Source organism: Eptatretus burgeri, chromosome 6 (assembly GCF_056783735.1).
Source record: "Eptatretus burgeri isolate ZD-2024b chromosome 6, Ebu_testis_v1, whole genome shotgun sequence".
NCBI classification, from domain to species: domain Eukaryota; kingdom Metazoa; phylum Chordata; class Myxini; order Myxiniformes; family Myxinidae; genus Eptatretus; species Eptatretus burgeri.
The window spans coordinates 66,825,003-66,847,979 of record NC_140966.1 but is presented as its reverse complement, the minus strand read 5'-3'; the positions used below and the strand labels follow the sequence as shown (position 1 = coordinate 66,847,979).

Genomic DNA, 22,977 nt, shown 5'->3' with positions numbered 1-22,977 from the left:
AAGGGTGCAGGAGCCCTGTTGACGGGCTGGGAGCGTGGCTATGAAAGGTGAGTATCACTGAGTGGGTACCCTGGGCACCGGGCTAGTCGGCCGCGGTAGGCCAAGGGCCCATGAGGGGCTGGGATAGCGTAGTGGGCACGGGTGCGCCTGCATGATGCGGGGGCCCGGGGTGCTGTTGGCCGCGTGGGTAGTGCATTGGGCACGGGCACCCAGGGAAGGGGCCCAGTGCGCCAGCCTGCCACGTGAGCATTTCAGGGGAGTCACCATGGCGGGCACTCCCCGGTGTTTAGGGAGCTGGTAGGCTCGGAGGCAGTGTAGTGCCCGGGGGTGCCATCGTAGGAGAATCGGCAGAGGGTAGTGCCTGCCAAGGGAGCCACGCCTCCCAACCGTGAGACCGTGTGAGGGCACGGGAAGAAAATTGGAGGGCGTGGGCCGAAATTGTGAGGACACCACACAGGCGACGGGAATCCTGGTTATTCGAACCAATCGATTAAGCGAGAGGCGCTTGTTGAAAGCCCCGGGTAGTTTAAAGGTTAATGGATAGGGTAGATAGGAAATGTACCCCTCCGCACCATCCATCCCTTCGCTCTCGTAGTGGGCCACTGGACCCACTTTGGGGAAAGATCGCTGAATTCCAAGGAGGCCATTCTGAGGCTGAGATTGGGCCTCGACACAGGACGCTAGCCCTCCCTCATTCCCCTCCGGGAAGGGAACATAGCGGTTGGGAGTAGGCTAGGGGACGATAGGTTAGCCGAACAAGGACAGTAAAGGGGGTTTGGGGACGAATTATAGTGGGGAGGTCGAAAGAGCAAAAAATAAAAATAACAAAAAAATAAGTTGGGGCTAAATTGATCTTTGACAAATTAAGGGAGTGGGTATGGGAGGGAGACGTTTGGGTAGGTCCGAGCCCATCGTCTGAGTGGCCAGCACCACCGCACTCCCTCCACCAACCTCCACTGCAAGGCAAAGGCCGGCCAACTTCATCGGCTGGCTGTTTTGCTGTGAGGCCTGTACCAGCCGGATCGTCTGCAGCTGTGCTTCAAGGCCTGTGCCGGCCAGTTCATCTGCCGGCTGTGTTTACTACAGCGGCCTTGCCATGCCTTGCCTGCCTGCTTTTGCCATCCATGCCTGCTGCCCTCGATTCTGCGTTTGCCCCGTTCTGTTTTGCATTTGCCCCCCCCCCCTGTTCATTTCCATGCGCTCCGGGATCATTGTGAAAGCAACAGTTTGCAAGCTGCAAGAACTGTCCTGTTGGCAGCTACAACACGGGCCTGCAGTGTTGGCCCGTGCACCGGTTTTCTTTCGACTTTTGTTTTGCTCCCTGCAGAGTCCATTGATCCTGGGCCATGGTTAGTGTAAATTTTGTAAGGTGAAGGTGTTAAGATGTATTGTACATATGAGTGCGCCCCCGGCATGTTTGACTTAGCGCCAGCAATTTTATTTAAGTCGTCTGTTTGAGTGGGTTTGTTTAGGGAGTTACTCAGCCCTCAGGTTATTTATTTTGGGGACACGAATACACTGAATGTCGCACTCAGGGATCCGAAGGTAAAACGTATTAGGGGAGAACTCCACATGATGGCACACGAGAATTTGACGACTCGGGCCGAGTCTGTAAAAAGGGGAGTGGGTCGTGTTACGGTTGTGGAAATTTGCACTACACCATGAATTGTCCTCAGGTAAGATATCTCGATAGGTCCATGTGTATTGAGCCCAAACCCGTTGTATAGAAGGAATTTATGTGATCCATCCAGGCTGCGACGCTTTGAGTTAGCCATTTTTCTGTTCTATCTTTTATTTCAAACAAACAGCATCTCAACAACCACGCCATCCCCACCACAGCACCAACCACACTACAACCATGCCACCTCCACCATCTACGCTACCACATCTTCGCCACTCGCCATTCAATAGGCCCCGTGCGGTTACGAGCTCCGCGGAAGAACAAAAACCACCAACGATGCTCGGGGGTTTTTCCCGCCTGTTTCTCCCGTTTAAATTCTCTGCGCTCGGTGTGGTGGAAGTGCGATCCGAGCCAGGGTCAAAGGTGATAAAAGGTGGGGGCCTCTTTTGGGGGGAATAATTATCTGGCCCTGAGCCAAAAACTGACTCCCCCGGCCCCCGCACGGGGCGGGGTGGAGGGAGAGCGAGAGGGCACGCCCCCTTCGAGAGGCTTCTCCAAGAAGCTCGAAGGGAGGCGGGGCCGAAAACGGGGCGGAGCGAGGGGCGGAGCCCCGCGCTACAAAAGGCGGACCGCACGGACCTTGAGGAGTTGAGTTGTCTTCGAGGCTTCCTGTCTCCTAAGTTAGAGTCTTTGAGGCTTCCTGTCTGCTTGTCTTGTCGGGGGAAGAGGTCCTGCGCTCGCGGCTTGGCGAGCGGCCTGTTAACGAAGGCACGGACGGGAGACGCAGCAGCGCCGGTTGTGTGGTGGACCTGCGCGTCTGGACGAGGAGTGCCGGAGAGGGTTCGCCGGCCACGAGAGAGGTCGGGGCCAGGCGCGACCACGCTGACTGTCGTGGGAAAGGGACTCCCCAGCCACGAAAAGGGAAGTCGCGACTTCTCTTCTTTTTCCTTTGCTTTTTGTGTAAATGCTTGTGGTGGTGCCGTCCGTAAAGTAGAACTGCGTAAGTGTTGCCGTGTGTCGGTCTTATTCGGTTTTAACTCTGCATTTGCTTTTGTTGCATAATTGTATGGCTGTGGATACGTGCTTGCTTTGTGTCTGTGTGTAAATAAAATGCTTGCTTGTTGAACTATTCCTGCTCTGCTTCGTCTCCTTCCTTTTTATTGACTCCATCCTGCATCGCGTAAGAGATTCGTAGTGGGTTTAAAACGCCCGGTAATTAATCGGAACCGTCAAGGCCGACGATAACTCTGCTCGGTTATCCCTGTAATACGGAACGAACCGCTTAAGCGGTTCGTGTCCGGAGTCTGCCTGTGGCATGGTACGATCGCCTGGTCGACCACTTGCGCAGGTACTTAGGTAGGTCGAATTTGGTGAGCAACCCTATCCTGCGCGGGTGACCAATTGGCACAATCGTGGTGAGGTTAAACCCCCACCCGTGACTGGCTCTGGGCGATAGTTCCCAGAGGGTCACGACTGAATTGTCCGTCCGGTGGGCGACGTGTCGCGATTCGAGTTACGTGGCCGATCGCATGCCGGCGGGCGCGAATTCGCAACAACGTCATAGTGCTGTATCATATGTGCGATAATTCATCTCTGCTAATGCCCTGTTCGATTCCGGCAAACAGAATTCAAAAAGCTTGCCTAGTTTCGGAGATAATTTTTTTGGCGATTTCCATTCGCGGAGATATTTTGATGTCATAAACTTTTTTCTAGGAGGAATTTTCAAAATCGGAGATGGTTACTGTCTGCGCAGGGTATTTTTACATATATACGCCAAATTTCAGGAAGTTTCGATGAAAATAGTAGGCTGTGAAACAAAAAAGTCCACAAGAACAACAACGTGAGTAAGACTTAGAGATCCTCCACGAGGATCTAAAAATGTCCTGTGGACTGCCATGGTCTTTGCGCCTGATTTATTTCTGCCCATCAGAGGTCTTTTTTTTTTTTTTTTTGGTGTCATTTGAAAGTATTTTCAATGCACATAAGGTCGGTTAAAATATTTCTCAACAGAAGTTGTTTTCTGGTTGCATCATTTACTGAGGTGGCTGTGCCACTGATGCAGTGCCCCCGATTACCAGTAAGCTGGTACTGACTTTGCCAATCTCATAAAGATGACAGGCTGAGTTAACGACACAATAGGAGCTTGAACTGCTTGAACTTAAGAACCCAAAGATGTTAATCCAGCCACCTCAACCGTTAAGCCACCACCAGGCTTCATGGATTACTGAATGAATGGAGTCTGTTGTCGTGGCCGTGGATATTGCTGTTGATATGCAGACACATTTCTTCATTTATACATTTATGTTGACCGAAATTTGAGTCACCCTGTAGAAATGTAACCTTTTATTAACTAACCTAACCACAAAAATCCAGACATATTCAAAGTAACATTCACAATCACCAAAATGACAATGGCTCTGAAGGAGCAACCTGTTAGCCACAGAGTGACTTTCATCATGTATTCGCAGCTCGGCTATGTGCACTGACATCATATATGCCCTCCCTGAGTGGCAGAGCAACGTCAGTCTGGAATAGACCTTGAGACTCGGGAACGAGACAACGTGTGCATTGCAGCTTGCACAGTACAGCTAACAGCTCGGTTTTGTACATGAAATGTTTGGGTTGTTTTTTTCCATGTGTTTCATCACAAAGTGTTCCTTCCTTTGGATGGACGTTAAGCTGGGTGTGCCGCGGCTACTGGCATGAGTAGGTGGACATCAAATATCTCTCGGTGTCTTTCACGAAGAATGGGTGAGTTCTCACCGGCATCCCCAAATACAGCTCTGGAAAAAAAATGAGACCACTCCAAAAATTTTTTAAATCAGCATCTCTACATGTATGGCAGTCATTCCATTCCAGTGTCTGTTGAATTCCAACACAGGCACACCTCATTCTACTTAGTGAAGTACTGATTAGGTGATCACCTGAACCGAATCTTATTTAACAAGGAAAAGTATAAAAACCACTGCTATGGTCATCACTATCCTCTTGCAATAGGACCAGCTGGATGGCAAAAACAGTGTGAGTTGTACCTCAAAGTAATTGGAATCAAAAATAACTATTGACCATGCCAAAAGAGTTAAAAAGAAAAGTTTTGAGTGAGGAAAAGAAGGGTTCAATTCTGGCTTTCCTGGCAGAGGGATACAGTGCGCATCACGTTGCTTCCATCCTTAAAATTTCAAAGACGGTGGTTCATAAGAACAGGGTAAAGCAGCAGACATTGGTGACAAGAAAGCTACAGACTGGCAGAGGGCGAAAACGACATTCCACTGACCGGGATGACCTCCAACTCATTTGAATGTCACTCAACAACCATAGGATGACATCAAGTAACCTACAAAAAGAATGGCGCACGGCAAGGATGGTGGGAAACAGGCTCCTAGGGGCAGGGCTGAAGTCGTGCAAAGCTAGAAAAAAGCCCTTCATTAATGAGAAGCAAAGAAGAGCCAGGCTGAGGTTTGCAAAAGACCATAAGAATTTGACCGTAGAGAACTGGAGTAAGGTCATCTTCTCTGATGAGTCCAATTTTCAGCTTTGCCCAACACCTGGTCGTCTAATGGTTAGACGGAGACCTGGAGAGACCGACAAGCCACAGTGTCTCACACCCACTGTGAAATTTGGTGGAGGATCGGTGATGATCTGGGGGTGCTTCAGCAAGGCTGGAATCGGGCAGATTTGTCTTTGTGAAGGACTCATGAATCAAGCCACGTACAAGGTTGTCCTGGAGGAACACTTGCTTCCTTCTGCTCTGACAATGTTCCCCAACTCTGAGGATTGGTTTTTCCAGCAGGACAATGCTCCATGCCACACAGCTAGGTCAATCAAGGTGTGGATGGAGGACCATCAGATCAAGACCCTGTCATGGCCAGCCCAATCTCCAGACCTGAACCCCATTGAAAACCTCTGGAATGTGATCAAGAGGAAGATGGAAGGTCACAAGCCATCAAACAAAGCCGAGCTGCTTGAATTTTTGTGCCAGGAGTGGCATAAAGTCACCCAACAGCAACGTGAAAGACTGATGGAGAGCATGCCAAGGCGCATGAAAGCTGTGATTGAAAATCAGGGTTATATCCACAAAATATTGATTTCTGAACTCTTCCTAAGTTAAAACATTAGTATTGTGTTGTTTAAAAATGAATATGAATTTGTTTTGTTTGTATCATTTGAGGTCTGATAAACACTGAATCTTTGTTGTTATTTTGACCAGTTGTCATTTTCTGCAAATAAATGCTCTAAATGACAATATTTTTTATTCGGAATTTGGGAGAAATGTTGTCAGTGGTTTATAGAATAAAAAACAAAAAAATGTTCATTTTACTCCATACCTATAAATAGTAAAACCAGAAAAACTGATAATTTTGCAGTGATCTCAATTTTTTTTCCAGAGCTCTATATCACCATCAGTCCAACGCCACTGGCCAGACCAGTCGGTTCGTGAAAAACTTCACCCTAACCGACTCCACAAGAAAGTTGGAAAAATCGGATTCATTATCGTAGTTGTAATAGATTATGGTAGTAGTGCACTCTTCAATCATGAAGACTGTTCAGATTAATTTTGCCTTAATTTTTACGCGATGGATGCTTAAGAAGTGTTGGGGGCGGTGGAGGGTAATTGGGACCGATGTATAATCAAAGTACCTAATAATACCACGTCTCATAAATATACATGACCCCTTTCATCATTGCCCACCTCAGTTGTGACCAATCAGATGATTTGTTAAAATTAGTGCTGGTTGCACCATGCACCTCCTACCTTGATGTAGATCCTCACACGTCCACCACCCCTATTTCATTGCGCCCTCCACCGTCTCCGGCACGTCGCACTTGGGTGCGTGTCAACGTGACGTCACGACGCAGGGCACATATATTAAACGGGTTCGGCCGAGCGGCTCGCACAACACCGGAGTGAGACACACGGGCGCATCACAACATCGTGAGGTCCACCATTATCACGTTGCAACAGTGCAAGGTGGACGCCGACATGGGATCGGCGAAATGCGACCAATTTTGGAAGCGGAACGGCCTGCTGGTCGCCACCATCGTTGCCGTGGCTCTTGGTCTGGCATTCTGTTCTTAATATATATATATATATTTATTTATTATACATTTGGCATTTAATTAATTATTGTATGAGTCACGTTTCTTGTTCCGTGTGACCACAACGTTAAGCAATTCGTGTGCTTCGGATTGATGCTCATTAGGATTCGCAGCGTTGCACCAGGTGGGTATAGACATCATTAAACAGGTGGTGCACCTACCTCGCCCTTGTTCGTGCCTTGCTTCACCCATCCCATGGAAACAGATCCCCAAACGGAGAGAGCGGTTGCTTTGACATGTTTTGTGGGTTTCTAATCTAATGATTGGTGGTTGACGGCCTTTGGTTTTAATTCTTTCACCTCTGCATGAGTATTGTGCTCGGAAACGATGATTGAGCAAGGTAAGTGAAGAATCCAGGTGAACGTTGATGTTTGCTGTTCATTCGGAATTGTCTGTTTATTTTCTTCAAAAGACAAAATCATTCCTCAACTGGAGGCTCTGCACCACTCTGTTCAGTTTAGTGTCAGGTGTGACCAGGTGGCAGTTTAGATGTACTTTTTGTAAGTTATTAGTCCCCTACCTGTTTCACCATTGGAGGGGACTGATAGGTTTTCTGTCCATCTGTCCCACCTATGATTTTTCAGACTTTGTCCCCCCCCCCTTCCTCCATTCCCTTTGACATATTCAACTGAAACTCGGGACATAGCTTTATTATGATAAGTTACAGAATAAGTTGTGCCCTTTTTGGATTTAGAAAATATCACGTCGGGAGAGAACATTTATTGCTCTTGTTCTTCTTCATGTTCTTCAACCAAACCTTTGTAGAATGTGTTCCTTCTATCAAGTGGTTTTAAAACGAAACAAAACATAAAATCAGCATTGGGCATATGGTCTTCACCCAAACTCACTGTGCCCGTCCCAAAGGCGTTGTGCTTTTAAAATCACCGCTTCAAATGTTGTTGGAGCCCCTCTAACTATATATTTATATATGTGTGTTTAAAAGCAAATGAACAGCCTGACATTTTGGGTATAATCCTCCTATTGAAGTGCCAGCATTTCAATCAAGGGTTACACCTAAAATGGCAGGCTGTTAATTTTCTTCTTAAGGTGAGCTTTAAACTTTTTACTCTTCATTTATTGATACTTCACAAACTCAGACTATATATATATATATATATATATATATATATATATATATATATATATATATATATATATATATATATATATTGTGAGTGGATGGTACAGAGGACAAAATGTAAAAGCCCAAGTTGCTTTTACATCTTTTGAAACCCTTTTACCTTAACTCCTCTGAAGTGCACTCTTTGGTGTCTTTGAGCCCGATAAACCTTTTTCTTTTTCTTTTGTACTTCATGTGCAATCTGCTGTTTTATATGGAAATAGTTAAATGGGTATATTGAATAATTTATTTATTTTACCCTCCCCAAAGTCCCCATGTTTTCATTTATGAATGTGATTTGACATGCTATTGTGAAACCATTGAAGTTGGTTTGTGTGTTTTATTACTTTGTCCTACAGGAGTGACCACAGGTATGCTCATACGTCAGTATTTTCAACTCTCAAGCCTTGATATCGTTTACTTCTCCTTCCCTGGGGAAGTGCTAATGAGGATGCTGAAACTGATCATTTTACCTCTCATCGTATCTAGCATGATCACAGGTTTGAGAAAGTTGTCTAATTATTAAACGCTGTGCTTGGATCTTGAGCTAGAGATTTTGTTTTCTGTAAAATGTTGCAAATCTGGCCCTCTGTTTTCTCAATGTCTGAGTTTGTTTCCTTATTCTATAGCATCATTTATTGTTTGGGTTTTGTGAAATGATTAGACTGCTTTCAATAAATGATTGTGGAGTGCCTTTAATGCCATGTTAAAATTAACTCCACTGTTTCTAACCAAGCTTCAATTGACAATCTGTCATTATGACCACAATCGCACTGGGTAGTAGTGTAAACCATCTAATATTGTGGGAGTTAGGTTCCTGGAATGGTTAAAACCGTGATTGTGGAAATTGAGGGGCAATGGGAAAGTGGGGGCTCGGTTCCTGGACTTAAAGGAAAATTGACAGCAGCCAGAAGTAAACGCATTACATTTGATATATAAAACACAAATATATATATATAGATATATAGATATATATATATATATATATATATATTATATAATCATAACATTGAAATAAACACATTGTAAACTAGAAGGGCACTCGGTGGAGCGCATACCACCGACACGCAATGCCTGATCCACGAGAACATATCATGCCCAATACATTTTTTTTAAACATCAGGCTAAATACAGTATCGTTTTGGCCTGTTTTGTGATGGTGAAGAATGACTTTAAAATTAAAAAAAAATTCTCAGATCTGGATCTGGATCCGGATTCGGATCTTCACCAAAATTTATTGATTCTTCCTTCCCTCGCACACAACCTGCCCACCCACTTTCATCTGAATCCATCCACAAACTTATGATATATCCTGCAAAAGACAGAGGTGAAAACGTAACCTCTGTCAATCTTCAGTGGTTAAGGTAATTAAACAAAAACACCTTTTAAATTTATTTGCAAAAGGGCGAGCTGTGCGAGGGTTAAAAAAAAAAAATTATGTACGCTGTGGTAAATGCAAATCGCGAGAGTTTTAGAATTTCAATTTATTTTCCAAAATGGGAGAGATTGTTTTCACCAAACAGAGTTGTGTGACGGTAAACACATTATGTACCACTCTGCTGTAGATCGAAAACAAGCACAGAATGTGATGATGATGTTCAGTGATTGGGGAAGGGCGGAGGTGAGAAAAACGAAGATATGGATGTAAAACTTCTGTTGGATCATCTGGAGCTGGTTGAGTGCTGCTGGTGGTTACTGTGATGGTGGTGGTGCTATCGCCCCTTGTAAAATAAATAAATAGCTCATTGTGGTTGATTGCTTTGATTTAGCTTGCAGGTCCCTGTAAGTTTCTTTATAAGGCAGCATAACAGCTTCCAACACCCTTTAACATTTTATACTCCTCTCCATGAATGGATCAATTACAAAAACCTGTCACCCAGGACCTTGCTCATTTGTAACACCTCTGCCAGCATCGTGGTCGTTGGAGGTTCCAGAACCTTCACCTCCTCCTCATCACTCTCTTCTGTTGAGCATATGATTTCTTCCGTTGACTCCTCTTGGTGGGATTCAAGGAGTTCCTTAACCTCTTCCTCTTGAATGTTCTCAAAACCATTTCCTCCAACATCACGTGCCACCCTCACAATCCTCCGGACTTCTTCATACACCGGGAGGAGGCCCTTGAGGCCGTACACTGCCTCACTCCACAATTTTCTCCAGCGCACATTCCATGTTGTAGACTTGATCTCTTCAATAGATTTCCACAAAGATTTTGATGCAGTCGGCGATGTAGCTTTTCCAGCAATCGCTGACTGTCAAACTGGGGTCACTCTCCATTTGGTCCAGTAGCCTCTCGAGTGTGCAACAGGTGCCGTAGGACTTGACCATGACAATGAGACTTTGCTCCTTCGGCTCAAGCAGGGAGGTCATGTTGGGAGGAAAGAAGTCTACCTCCATGTTGGGGTGTGAAAACTGCAGGCTTTCTGGATGACCTGGTGCATTGTCCAAGATGAGTAAAACCTTGAATGCAAGGTTCTTCGACGCCTGGTAGTTTCCAACCTCATGGATGAAGCAGTTATTTAACCAATCGGTGAACATTGCAGCAGTCACCCACGCGCTCCTGTTTGCATGCCAGAATACCAGGAGCTGGTTCTTGTTCTTCCTTTTGAGGACGTGTGCATTCATCGATCGAAAAAGCAGCACCGGCTTTACGACAGTCGCCTGCACATTGCCACAAAGGAGAAGGGACGTCAATCCTTTGCCATCTTGAAGGCCAGAGGAGATTTATTATTTATTTATTTATTTTTTCCCTGCTTGGACAGGAAGGCATTCTCTTCCAGAATAATCCAGTCTTGTCAGCATTAAAAAAACCGTTCCAGCATGAATCCCTTCGCTTTAATTCGTTCCATGAGCTGTGGAGGGTACGTTTTTGCAGCATCATGGTCGGCCAATGCTGCTTCTCCAATTAACTTTAAGTGATGGAAGCCAAATCTTCCTTTTTAAATAATAATTTAAAAAATTCTCAAACCAGCCCTTGCTGGCGTGGAACATGTCGGTAGCCGTGGTTCAACTGGAGCCTTTGGCTACCTCGTTGAAACATTGGTAAATCATTGAACCTTTCTCCCGTATCATGGGTCCACTCAGATTTTTTTTTTCTCTCTCTCTCTCTCTCTGGGTTTGGTCCTCTCCCAATATTATTCTTTTTCCATCCTTTCAACACAAGGATTGTGAGACTGGAACGAGACTTTTGCACTTTGCGGAGCACTGGCGGCAACACTTGAATGGATATTGGACTCACTTTTCTGGATACACCACATGGTGGAGTCACTGATCCTGTCATGGTGGCCCACTGATGCTGTGCTTTCACCTTGAGCCAAACAATTTAACAACTCTATCTTTTCTCTCAACGTCATCACCTTTCTCTGTCTTTTGGCACAACTAACTTTGTCCATCATTTTATCCTTGGGCACAATTAAAAACTGCACAAGAGACAAAGGCTTGTAATGAGAGCTAGGTAATTGTACACACATGGGATGGTTGCAAATGATGACTCGTCTCGTCTCAGCTCGACAATCACGGTTGGTCGAAATTAAATTCTGCAATAATGGAATCTCAACACAATAGGTTGCCCGCGATTCTTAGAAACCCATGGTATTAGAGCCCGCAATATTGAAGGGTTCACTGTGTATTGTGATGGACTCTGTCTCGATAACACTGAACAACAAATTTCAAAAAAATTTTTTTACTGGAGATGTGTAAAGTGATTAAGACTAATTTGGGTACGCTGATTTCAAAAATCATAACCGTTTTGCTGTATCACGTCAGGATTTTCAGGAACAGAAATATTCCCATTGCCTAGAAGTCAGGATTTCAATGAAATTTACATATGTCTTTAACATGTCTATTTCGTACAATTGTTGTTAACTTGTGTTATATTTCTTTCTTTCAGATAAAGATGAGTAGGCGTTCCTGTACCAATCATCCTGACAACTTCTGTTATGTCTGTGGTCGGTATACCAAAAAAGATCAACAGCGAAGTATATCTACAGCAGTGAAAATGAAGGCCGCCTACTTTCACTACTTCGGGTGTAAGGTGGGGGACCAAGAACAGAGCTGGGCACCACACATCTGCTGCACAAGCTGTCACACAACCTTGACTCAGTGGTTGGTGGGCAAGCGCGCGAGCATGCCATTTGCATTGCCCATGATATGGCGTGAGCCGCAGAATCATCATGATGATTGTTATTTCTGCTGCACAAGCATCGCCGGCTTCAACAAGAAGACTAAAGGTCACATCAAGTACGCTGACTGCGTCTCTGCTCGTAAACCTGTTCCTCATGATGACGAGAACCCCGTTCCAACACCTCCAGCTGATCAGAACATAGCTGTAAGCAGTGGTGAAGAGGATGGTGATGATGAACCTTTTGAACCCGACACTCAAGAATCACACCTTCTGAACCAGGGAGACTTAAATGATCTTTTAGAGATCTCTCGCTGTCAAAGGCGAAGGCAGAGCTGCTTGGATCAAGGCTGCAGCAGTGGAATCTACTTGAACCTAACACCAAGATATCCTTGTTCAGAGCACGTCACAGAGACATGGCTGAGTTCTTTGAGATGGAAGACACGATGACATTCTGCAGTGACATCAACGGTCTGTTGAAAGAACTTGGGTGTGATCACGATCCTGCAGACTGGCGCCTCTTCATCGACTCTGGGAAGAACAGCTTGAAGGCTCTTTTGCTCCACAATGGCAACGAGAAACCATCAGTCCCACTGGCTCACGCGTTCGGCATGACAGAGACCTATGAGACTATGCGGCAGCTGCTTGATTTCATCAAGTACGACTTCAACTGGCACATCTGCGGAGACTTGAAAGTGGTGGCGCTGTTGTTAGGGCTGCAGTCAGGCTACACGAAATACATGTGCTTCCTTTGTCTCTGGGATAGCAGAGACGACAAGAATCACTGGACGAAGAAAGATTGGGAAGAGCGAAAAGAGCATGTACCTGGTCGACACAACGTGAAGCATGTCGCCCTTGTCGACCCAGCCAAGGTTTTCCTTCCACCACTCCACATAAAGCTCGGCTTGATGAAAAGTTTTGTACGGGCAAGGAATCTGAATGGGCGTGGGTTTTTATACCTCAAGGAAAAGTTTGGCAACACCTTGTCGGAGGCCAATATCAAGGCTGGTGTCTTTGTTGGACCGCAAATCCGACAGATTATGAAGGACGAAACTTTTCCGACAACTCTAAACCCCAAAGAGCTGGCAGCGTGGAGGAGCTTCAAAGCTGTGACGGACAACTTCTTGGGGAACGAGCGCGCGGACAACTATGAAGAAATAGTGCAGCAGCTGCTGGAGTCCTTCAGGAAACTTGGCTCCAGGATGTCCCTGAAAATCCATTTCCTACACCAGCACCTGAACTTCTTCCCTGACAACTTGGGAGCAGTCTCGGACGAGCACGGCGAGCGATTCCACCAAGAGATTTCACTCATGGAGACGCGTTACCAAGGGCGGCACAACCCGAACATGATGGGCGATTTCTGCTGCTTCCTGCATCGTGAAACTGACACAGAGCAGCACAAACGCAAAGCCAAATGCCTAAAGCATTTTTAATTCCATTCTAGTGGAGTTTTTCTGTAATTTCTATAATTTTGAAGCATTCATGATGAAATAAATGAATTTTTGAAAATTTCATTGAAATCCTGACTTCTAGGCAATGGGAATATTTCTGTTACTGAAAATCCTGACGTGATACAGCAAAACGGTTATGATTTTTGAAATCAGCGTACCCAAATTAGTCTAAATCACTTTACACATCTCCAGTAAAAAATTTTTGTTGTTCAGTGTAATGGGTGATGCTAGACCGACATTTCCAAGACCCTAGAGCAGAACATGTACTGTGCATGCTCAGCAAATCAGTGGTGTGCTGATGTTTTGTTTTATTAATTTATCTGCGTGGCTGTTTCAACACTTACTACGGGGACTACAACACTTTATAGGGGACCAGATGACCCGTGAACCCTTTGGGTTCCTGCTGTGACAGCAGTTGATTAAAAAAAGATTATTTAAAGAAAAATAAAAAAGATAGCTCCAGCGAACTATACCACTGAGGTTGTTTGCATTGATCAAATACACCCGGACAGTACTTGACTGAATCGGGAATTGATTTTTTTTAATATTTTTTTTCGTTGCCCGATTTGAACGAAACTTGATACTGCACACCGCAGGAGAATGGTGAGTAAAGTGACCCTAAAATTTCTGTGCTACCTTGTACCGTTTTGGCTGTATTTTGGGAACGTACATACATGCATACAAGATGTGAGTTTTAGTAATATGTAGAAGATAGATGGGAGGGGATTTGGTAATGCTGGAGGATTAGTGACTCAAAAGGCACAGCAACATATTTTTTTTTTTTTATAAATAATGGGGATTGGGATACAGGAAGTGAAAAACCAGTAAAACAAATGTGGGATGGTAACAGTTTCCTGGTTATTCTTCATTCTGAATGCCACCTCGATATGAATGGGGAGAGATAGAGATAGATTAAAAAAATATATATATATATGATTATATGACTGAGAGACAGAGACTGTGATGTATTGCCTTTACCTGCCTCCCCCCTCTGGCCCGGCGACGAAATGGTCTCCCCCACCAGGTTTCCTGGTGAGGAGGGTGTCTGAATATGGACACCCAGCAGGATTGAAAACAAAACTTGTTAAAGGGTGGAAGAGCTCCTTGTGAGCCAAAAAGAAGAATTTTGTCTCTCGGTACACTGGATACCATTGACCAGAGTCGCAAGGCCAGGCTTATTGGCAGAGCTGAGCTGTTCAGGAAGCTGAGGCGTAAAACTGGACGTGCGTTAAGGGTGGGCAAGGAGGCGTAAGTGTGAGGAAACTGTGAGTGGGTCGAGCATCGCCGATGCTCAAGTGATTCTCGTCCTGCTTACAGGGGAATTCGTGCATTGCCTTCCTCCAAGCCTGTCCCTCGGTGTGCTGCAGTTAGAGTGGAGGGTGATTGCTCTTGACAGAGGGGTCCGAAGTGATGGAACGTTGGGCCAGTTACTTTGAGCGGCTCGACCAGGCTGATCTACCAGCTGTTTAGTTGGATGTTAGGGGTGTTACTATCCCTATTGATGACTCTCCAATCAACTGTGATCCACATTCGTTTGTGGAAACGCAGGCTGCGGTGAACCAGTTGAGATAGGGTAAAGATCCTGGGATTTGTGGCATCCTTGCTGAACTTCTCAAGACTGGTGGAAATGCTGTACTCGTGTCATTGCATGCAGTTCTGTGGTCTGCCTGGAACACAGGCATCATCCCAACCGCCTGGAAGAGGGGCCTTGTTGTCCCTCTCTGGAAAGGGAAGGGTTATCGCCCGGACTGTAACAAATACCGAGGGGTGACGCTGCTCTGTGCCTGGCAAAGTCTTTGCTCAGATAATTCTCGATGGTGTACGCCAACACCTGCTTGAGGACCAACGCTAAGAGCAGTCAGGCTTTACACCAAAGAGGTCAATGATTGACCGTATCCTTGCTCTTCAGGTCTTCACCGAATGCAGACGAGAGTTTTGGCAGGGTTGCTTGCAGCTTATGTTGATCTCTTTAAAGTGTTTCATTCAGTGAATCGGGATGTCCTCTGAAGGATGCTAGATCTTCATGGGGTGCCACCAAAACTGATCAATTTGATGTCTGAACTATACTCTGGTTCTGAGTGCTGTAAGATGTGGTGATACCATCTCTGACTTATTTCCAGTTGTTACTGGTGTTTGTTAGGGGTGTGAACCGGCCCCCAAACTTTACAGCGTTTGTATGGACTGGATTCCATTGATGTCGAAGAGATCAAGCTGCAGTGCATCATTTGGGAATGTCAAGATCTCTGACCCTGATTTCAAGGTCGATGCAGTCATCTTTGGATATAATTTTGGGGGCCCTCTGTGTGCTGAATGTGGAGTCGGACCCGCTAAGATTATGGGTTTCCTTCGTCGAAACTAAGATCCAGGCTTTCAATGACATCTTGGATACTGCTATCTCGTCTGTACCTGTAGCCTGGTGTTGGCTCAGTGGTAAGGGTGGTGGCTTGGGATCCGAGGGTCCTGATATCAAGCCCCGTCGGCCGCTGAATGAATACACCAGGGGGTTGACTCAGCCTGTCATCCTTCCGAGATCGGCGAAATGAGTACCAGTTCCAGTGTGTGTACTGGTAGAGGGGCACTGCATCAGCGACAGTCGCGCTTCAAGAAAAGATAGCTACCCCGGCAGCTAAGCTGCCATACATCCACCACCAGTCTGTACCTGTTTGTGGCAAAGACGTTGAGGTCGTGGAGAGATTCACTTACTTGGCAGTGATATTCATGTCTCTGCTGGCTGTGAGGCAGAGGTCAATTGACGTCCGGATCGAGCCTGTGGAGTCATGGATTAACTGGATCATGGGGTGTGGCGCTGCCGATACCTGTGCGGGACGACGAAAGTCCAAGTTTTCAGGTCCTTGATGCTTCCAGTTTTGCTCTACGGATGTGAGACTTGGACTCTGACCAGGGATCTGAGATGGCGACTTAATTCCTTTTGTACCAGGTCTCTTCGGAGAATCCTTGGCTTTCACTGGTCAGACTTTGTGTCCAACGAGTGCTTGCTGAGAGATTCAAATGGGATTTATTACCAGCATCGTCCATGAGCGTCAGCTGTGGCAGTATGGACATGTGGCTCGTTTTCCTGCCGCTGATCCTGCTCACGAAATTCTCAGTGCGGGAGCCTCGTGAGTGGAGGAGGCCAATGGACCGACCATGTTCCTCGGAGTTGCAGTAGGTTGAAAAGCACCTCAGCATTGTGGTGGGCCAGGCATCTGCCTTTGGAATGGCCAGATGGGGGGCCCCCTGGAGTACAGGCGGAAAGTGTATGCAGCGACGCGCTTCTCCAGCGCATGCTCCCATACCCGACCTGACCTGACCTGACCTGACCTGACCTGAAGCATGACGCAGGCACAATATATCATATAATATCATCTCCTCCCACCTCCCCCCGTCCTTCCCGCAACCTCTCCACCTCTCCCCCCCCCCCCCAAGGCCTGCACCCTTCCGCCTCCCTCCGAAGGCCCCGCATCCTCCCTTCCAAAGGCCCGCAGCCTCCCCTTGTAAGGCCCGCACCCACCCCTCCCAAGGCCCGCACCCTCCCCGCCTCCCCTCCCAAGGCCCGCACCCTCCCCTCCTCCTCTCCCAAGGCCCGCACCCTGCCCGCCTCCCCTCCCAAGGCCCGCACCCTGCCCTCCTCCTCCCAAGGCCCGCACCCTGCCCGCCTCCCCTCCCAAGGCCCGCACCCTGCCCGCCTCCCTCCCAAGGCCCGCACCCTGCCCGCCTCCCCTCCCAAGGCCCGCACCCTGCCCGCCTCCCCTCCCAAGGCCCGCACCCTGCCCGCCTCCCCTCCCAAGGCCCGCACCGTGCCCGCCTCCCCTCCCAAGGCCCGCACCCTGCCCGCCTCCTCCCAAGGCCCGCACCCTGCCCGCCTCCCCTCCCAAGGCCCGCACCGTGCCCGCCTCCCCTCCCAAGGCCCGCACCGTGCCCGCCTCCCCTCCCAAGGCCCGCACCGTGCCCGCCTCCCCTCCCAAGGCCCGCACCGTGCCCGCCTCCCCTCCCAAGGCCCGCACCGTGCCCGCCTCCTCCCAAGGCCCGCACCGTGCCCGCCTCCCCTCCCAAGGCCCGCACCCTGCCCGCCTCCCCTCCCAAGGCCCGCACCGTGCCCGCCTCCCCTCCCAAGGCCCGCACCGTGCCCGCCTCCCCTCCCAAGGCCCGCACCCTGCCCGCCTCCCCTCCCAAGGCCCGCACCCTGCCCGCCTCCTCCCAAGGCCCGCACCCTGCCCGCCTCCCCTCCCAAGGCCCGCACCCTGCCCGCCTCCCCTCCCAAGGCCCGCACTCTCCCCTCCTCCTCTCCCATGGCCCGCACCCTGGCCGGCTCCCCTCCCAAGGCTCGCACCCTGCCCTCCTCCCCTCCCAAGGCTCGCGCCCTGCCCTCCTCCCCTCCCAAGGCCCGCACCCTGCCCTCCTCCTCCCAAGGCCCGCACCCTGCTCGCCTCCCCTCCCAAGGCCCGCACCCTGCCCGCCTCCCCTCCCAAGGCCCGCACCCTGCCCGCCTCCCCTCCCAAGGCCCGCACCCTGCCCGCCTCCCCTCCCAAGGCCCGCACCCTGCCCGCCTCCCCTCCCAAGGCCCGCACCGTGCCCGCCTCCCCTCCCAAGGCCCGCACCCTGCCCGCCTCCCCTCCCAAGGCCCGCACCCTGCCCGCCTCCCCTCCCAAGGCCCTCACCCTCCCCGCCTCCCCTCCTGAGGCCTGCCCTCTCCGCACCTCCCCCTCCTACAGCCCACACCCTCCCCGCCTCCCCCACCACTCCGGCCCGCACCCTGCCCGCCTCCCTCCCAAGGCCCGCACCCTCCCCGCCTCCCTCCCAAGGCCCGCACCCTCCCCGCCTCCCCTCCCAAGGCCCGCACCCTGCCCGCCTCCCCTCCCAAGGCCCGCACCCTGCCCGCCTCCCCTCCCAAGGCCCGCACCCCGCCCGCCTCCCCTCCCCAGGCCCGCACCCTGCCCGCCTCCCCTCCCAAGGCCCGCACCGTGCCCGCCTCCCCTCCCCAGGCCCGCACCGTGCCCGCCTCCCCTCCCAAGGCCCGCACCGGGCCCGCCTCCCCTCCCCAGGCCCCCACCCTGCCCGCCTCCCCTCCCAAGGCCCGCACCCTGCCCGCCTCCCCTCCCAAGGCCCGCACCCTGCCCGCCTCCCCTCCCAAGGCCCGCACCCTGCCCGCCTCCCCTCCCAAGGCCCGCACCCCGCCCGCCTCCCCTCCCAAGGCCCGCGCCCTGCCCGCCTCACCCCCCCAGGCCCGCACCCTGCCCCCCCCCCCCCCCAAGGCCCGCACCCTGCCCGCCCCCACTCCCAAGGCCCGCCCCCTGCCCGCCTCCCCTCCCAAGGCCCGCACCCTGCCCGCCTCCCCTCCCAAGGCCCGCACCCTCCCGCCTCCCCTCCCAAGGCCCGCACCCTCCCCGCCTCCCCCCCTTCAGCCCGCACCCTTCCCGACTCCCCTCGCCTGCTTTTGAAAATACTTTGAATATGTGTTTTAATGCTTACAAATCTCACTCTCTCTCTCTCTCTCTCTCTCTCTCTCTCTCTCTCTCTCTCTCTCTCTCTCTCTCTCTCTCTCTCTCTCTCTCTCTCTCGAAAGGACCATCTGGCAAACCGTCCCATCGACACTTTGGTCTTGACGTTCAAATCCTTTAGTTTCACTCTCGGCCATTGTCTTTCTTGGGCATAACCACATTTCAAAGCCAGCCGCTGATTGGCTTCCTCCATCGTGCAAAGTCCTTCCTTCGCACACCTAAACTCTTAGACACCTTTAGCTTTGTGAAGTAGTTTTCCACTCTGGACAAGTGCCCCGACCTCACACCCTGCTCAGCCTGCCATCCTGGAAACTAAGGCCTTCAAGATCATTGGAATCACATGTGATTAATTTGAGTCTGTGAGCCAATCACTTTGCCATCTATATCTTGTACCGCCACCTTTCTGGTCTTCCACCCCCGGTCTTTTCTCTGCTTTGGCCTCCCTCACCCCAGGTTTCTTCAGTGCCATGTGGTCCACGTCCACCATAAACTCCCTTTTGGTGCACCTCCCAAAATTTAGATTCGCTGTGCACATCCAGTCGTTTGTTGTTGATCTACTTATCTTGTTCTGTTGTTGATCTGTTTCTTGTAAATCCTGCCTTTGTTTTCATTCTCTGTGCTGTCTATCCTGGATTGTAGTTAGGAGTAGCCAGCAGACCCCTTGGTTGCGATTTAAAGGAATACTCTTCTTTCAGTTGTCGCCAAGGTGTTTGCAAGATTTATTTTTATTTATTTATTTATTTATTATGAAATAAAATGAAAAACCATCAACTCCCCAAGCACATGATCATTTCTATCCCCCCCCCCCCCCAATTAACCTTCCCCAATCCCCCTATGTTTCAGATTTCCAGTTATTCCTTCTATTTATTTAACAGAGTTTCCAGCTGAATCCATATTGTTCACCCCCACCCCCTTGCTTCGCCCCCCCCCATGTCCCTTGTTTCTCTGGGTTTTGCATTTTGAAGCTTGTGCTTATCTTGCTGGTGATTCTCTGAAGGTGGAAGCACATGTCGAAGACTCAAGCTTTGAAATGCTCAATTGAATACTGCTCTCTGAGTTGTAAAGTTTTTGGAGAACACTTTCTTCCAATTGTAGAACAATGTTTGGGTTCAGGTTTCTCCCATATACTTCTGTTTGTTTGGTCGTTACAATTACCATCATTGATTGCACATGCTATGAAAAGCGAGCATTTGCCCAAATTGCTTCTCTAACATCTGGTGCACAGGCCGAGTCGAAATTTCTTGCATTTTATAGTTTACTCGGTGAATGCACCCGGCGCTGCCCGGGTTCTTTTTGAATGAATTTAATCTTCTATACATATGTCTGACGCGAGCAGAGTATCAGTTCCCTATTGGGCCATGGCAGTCATAGGCTAAGGGGGTTGGTGAGGGGGAAACACATCCCCTTCCCCCTCCCCCCCCCCCCGGCCGAGGGGCCTTGCCACATAGCCTATAACCTTCCTGGGGCCCATCCCGACATTTTTTGTTTCAGTAGTTAGCTCCTATCTTTCACCTTTCAGGAGATTAGCACATGCAGACAAACAAACAAACAGACAAATAAAAACTTAAAATCATATTGTTGTGGTTACCAGATTCGCAAACCACCATTCAGGTCCCTTAGGTGAGGTATCTCGGTAAGTGCATGTGTAGTTAGGCCCAAACCCGTTGTCTAGTGGGAATACATGTCATTTATATGTGCTGCGACTCTTCAGGATAGCCGTTTTTCTTTTACTATCTATTTTGGACCAACCGCCATGATTACAACCACCAACCACAACGCCGCTTCACCACAACCGCCACGACCTTTACCGTCACAACTCGCCACCATCGCATCACCGTCATCTCGCGCCACTCATGGGCACCGATGCTGGACTCGTGTAGGGCGCACGTTGAACAGCGTGTACAAAATCACGGATTTTGTGCTTCAAAAACGGATCAAAAACGACACACGCCCACTTTTTGCCGTCCAATCGGTGAGCGAGGGGCGAATTGGCCCCGCCCCCAGAACGATCGATATATGCAAATTTGTGGATCAAAAAGCCTTCACGCCCACTTTTTCTCGGGCCAATGGGGAGCGAGGTGAAAGGTCAAAGGGAGGGGGTCAAAGGCGAAGTTACGGGGGGATAAAAGGACGGTGTTCGTCAGTCAGGAGGGGTCGCAAACGAGAACGAAAGAAGTCTGGAGCCCGAAGCCTGCAGTGGCTGGAGAAGCTGAAGAGAGTCGGACGAGGGGGTGCTCGCGTCGGTGCCAGGAGCTGCACGCCCGAGGGAGGCCGGCAGCGTGACCTGGCCGAGGTGGAGACGCACACCAGGGATAATAAAGATCCTCTATACCCCGAGCATCAGCAACCCCCCTCCTGTTTCCCCCCGCGCTGAGATAGTGCGACCAAGGGGGCCCCGTTCCCACCCCCTGCCAGGCACTGTCCGCGAGGCCCGCGGGTTGCGGGGCCATCGCCGCTCCGCGTCTCATCACCAGACGGGTAGGCCCGACCCGGTCTCGGCCTCAGGCTGCCTCATTCTTGAGGGTATTTCTTTTCCTTGGTTTTGGGTATGTGTTGTCGGCGCCGTCTGTGAAGTAGAATTGTATAAGTGTTGCCGTGTGCTCGGTAGTCGGTATTAGCTCTGCACTGTGTTTTCACTTTTATGTTTGCTTTTTGTGTAAATGGAATTGTGTTTTCTTTTTTTTGTGTGCATTTGGTGGAATTGTATTTGTGTGCTTCCCGTGTGCCGCGAATAAATGTGCTTTTATTGTTGAACTGTTCTCCCGCTTCGCTTCGTCTTTTCCCCCATTGAACCCTCATCTTGCTTCACGTAAAGGGTTGGTAGTGGGCTGAGTACGCCCGATAATTAATCGAACCGTCGAGGTCGACGATAACACCGCTCGGTTATTCTGATAGTACGGAACGGGTCGCTTAAGTGGCCCGTGTCCGAAGTCGACCTGCGGCGAGGTGCGATCGCCCGGTCTACCCTCCGCGTGGGTACTTAGGTAGTTCGAATTTGGCGAGCAACCCTATCCCACGCGGGGGCTGATTGGCTCGATCGCGGTGAGACCGAAAGGTCCACCCGTGACTGGTTCCCGGCGTTAGTCCGAGAGGGTCACGACTGGATTGTCCGTCCGGTGGGCGACGTGCCGCGATTCGAGTTACGTGGCCGTCGCACGCCGGCGGGCGCGAAATCCGCAACAATATGTTAGATATATTGTATATGGCGTTGGCCCCATGTCAATCGGCTTAACTTGAAAAATTAACGTCAAAAAATCAGGTGATGACGTCATAATTCGGAAACCGGAAGTCGGAAGTACAATTATTTTACATCGGGACACTCCCGGGTAAATGTTCTGTCAGCATGTGGAGTTTGGTAGGATCAGTCCAGTACTTTTCGCGTACATAGGTCACACACAAACACACAAACAGACACACTTTCAACTTTATGTATGTATATATATATATATATATATATATATACTAGCAGGGATACCCGTGCTCCACACAGGAATCCCGTGGATGACGGCGGGTCTGAAGGACTATATGTCACAGTTAATTGTAAAATTGTAGAGGCTGCCACCATTATTATTTTATTTTCATCGCCACTATAATATTATATTTTCCCCGCCATGTTTTATATTGTTATGAATTTGGAATTCAATTGCACACAACATACAGGTTCCCTTCGTCAGCTATGTCGATAAGTGCATGTTCCCTAGATTGCTCACCTTTCATTGTTTAAATGTTCAGAGATCGATTTAGATGCGCTGCGGATCGATTTAATAGTTAAGGAACGAAACAATGGAGACGTCCCTCCCCCTCTTCTGCGAAGAGGAAGAAGAACCCTGCCATCCCGTGCCGTCAACAACTCCCTCCCACCCGTGGTTGAGCGGGGGGTAGATTACGAGGGCATGAGTCACGCCGGGTGCGGGGGAGGAGGTGCAAAGGATAAAGAGGACATCTTTTCTTTGTTCGTAAAAAGAGTCTCGTGAAAGTCCCGTGAAAAGAGTTCGTAAAGAGTCCCGTGGTAGGGCTGAGTTTGTGGGAGTCCCGTGGCAGTGTTCGTGTGCTGAGTCCCGTGTGAGGAGTAA

At 49.4% G+C, this 22,977-nt stretch overlaps 1 protein-coding gene across 2 annotated transcripts in view; it reads left to right on the top strand.

The window, feature by feature from the left end:
• LOC147024987 (excitatory amino acid transporter 3-like) overlaps nt 1-22,977 on the top strand; it is a 63,927-nt gene that overhangs the window by 3,422 nt on the left and 37,528 nt on the right. Inside the window, exons 1-2 of one of the 2 annotated variants that reach the window (XM_085885502.1) lie at nt 6,079-6,678; nt 8,198-8,338. In XM_085885502.1, the coding sequence (XP_085741628.1) occupies nt 6,603-6,678; nt 8,198-8,338 (217 nt within the window). In that variant the 5' untranslated portion in view covers nt 6,079-6,602. Of the gene's footprint in view, nt 1-6,078; nt 6,679-8,197; nt 8,339-22,977 lie in introns of those variants that run through there. The other variant, XM_085885503.1, reaches the window with a different exon arrangement.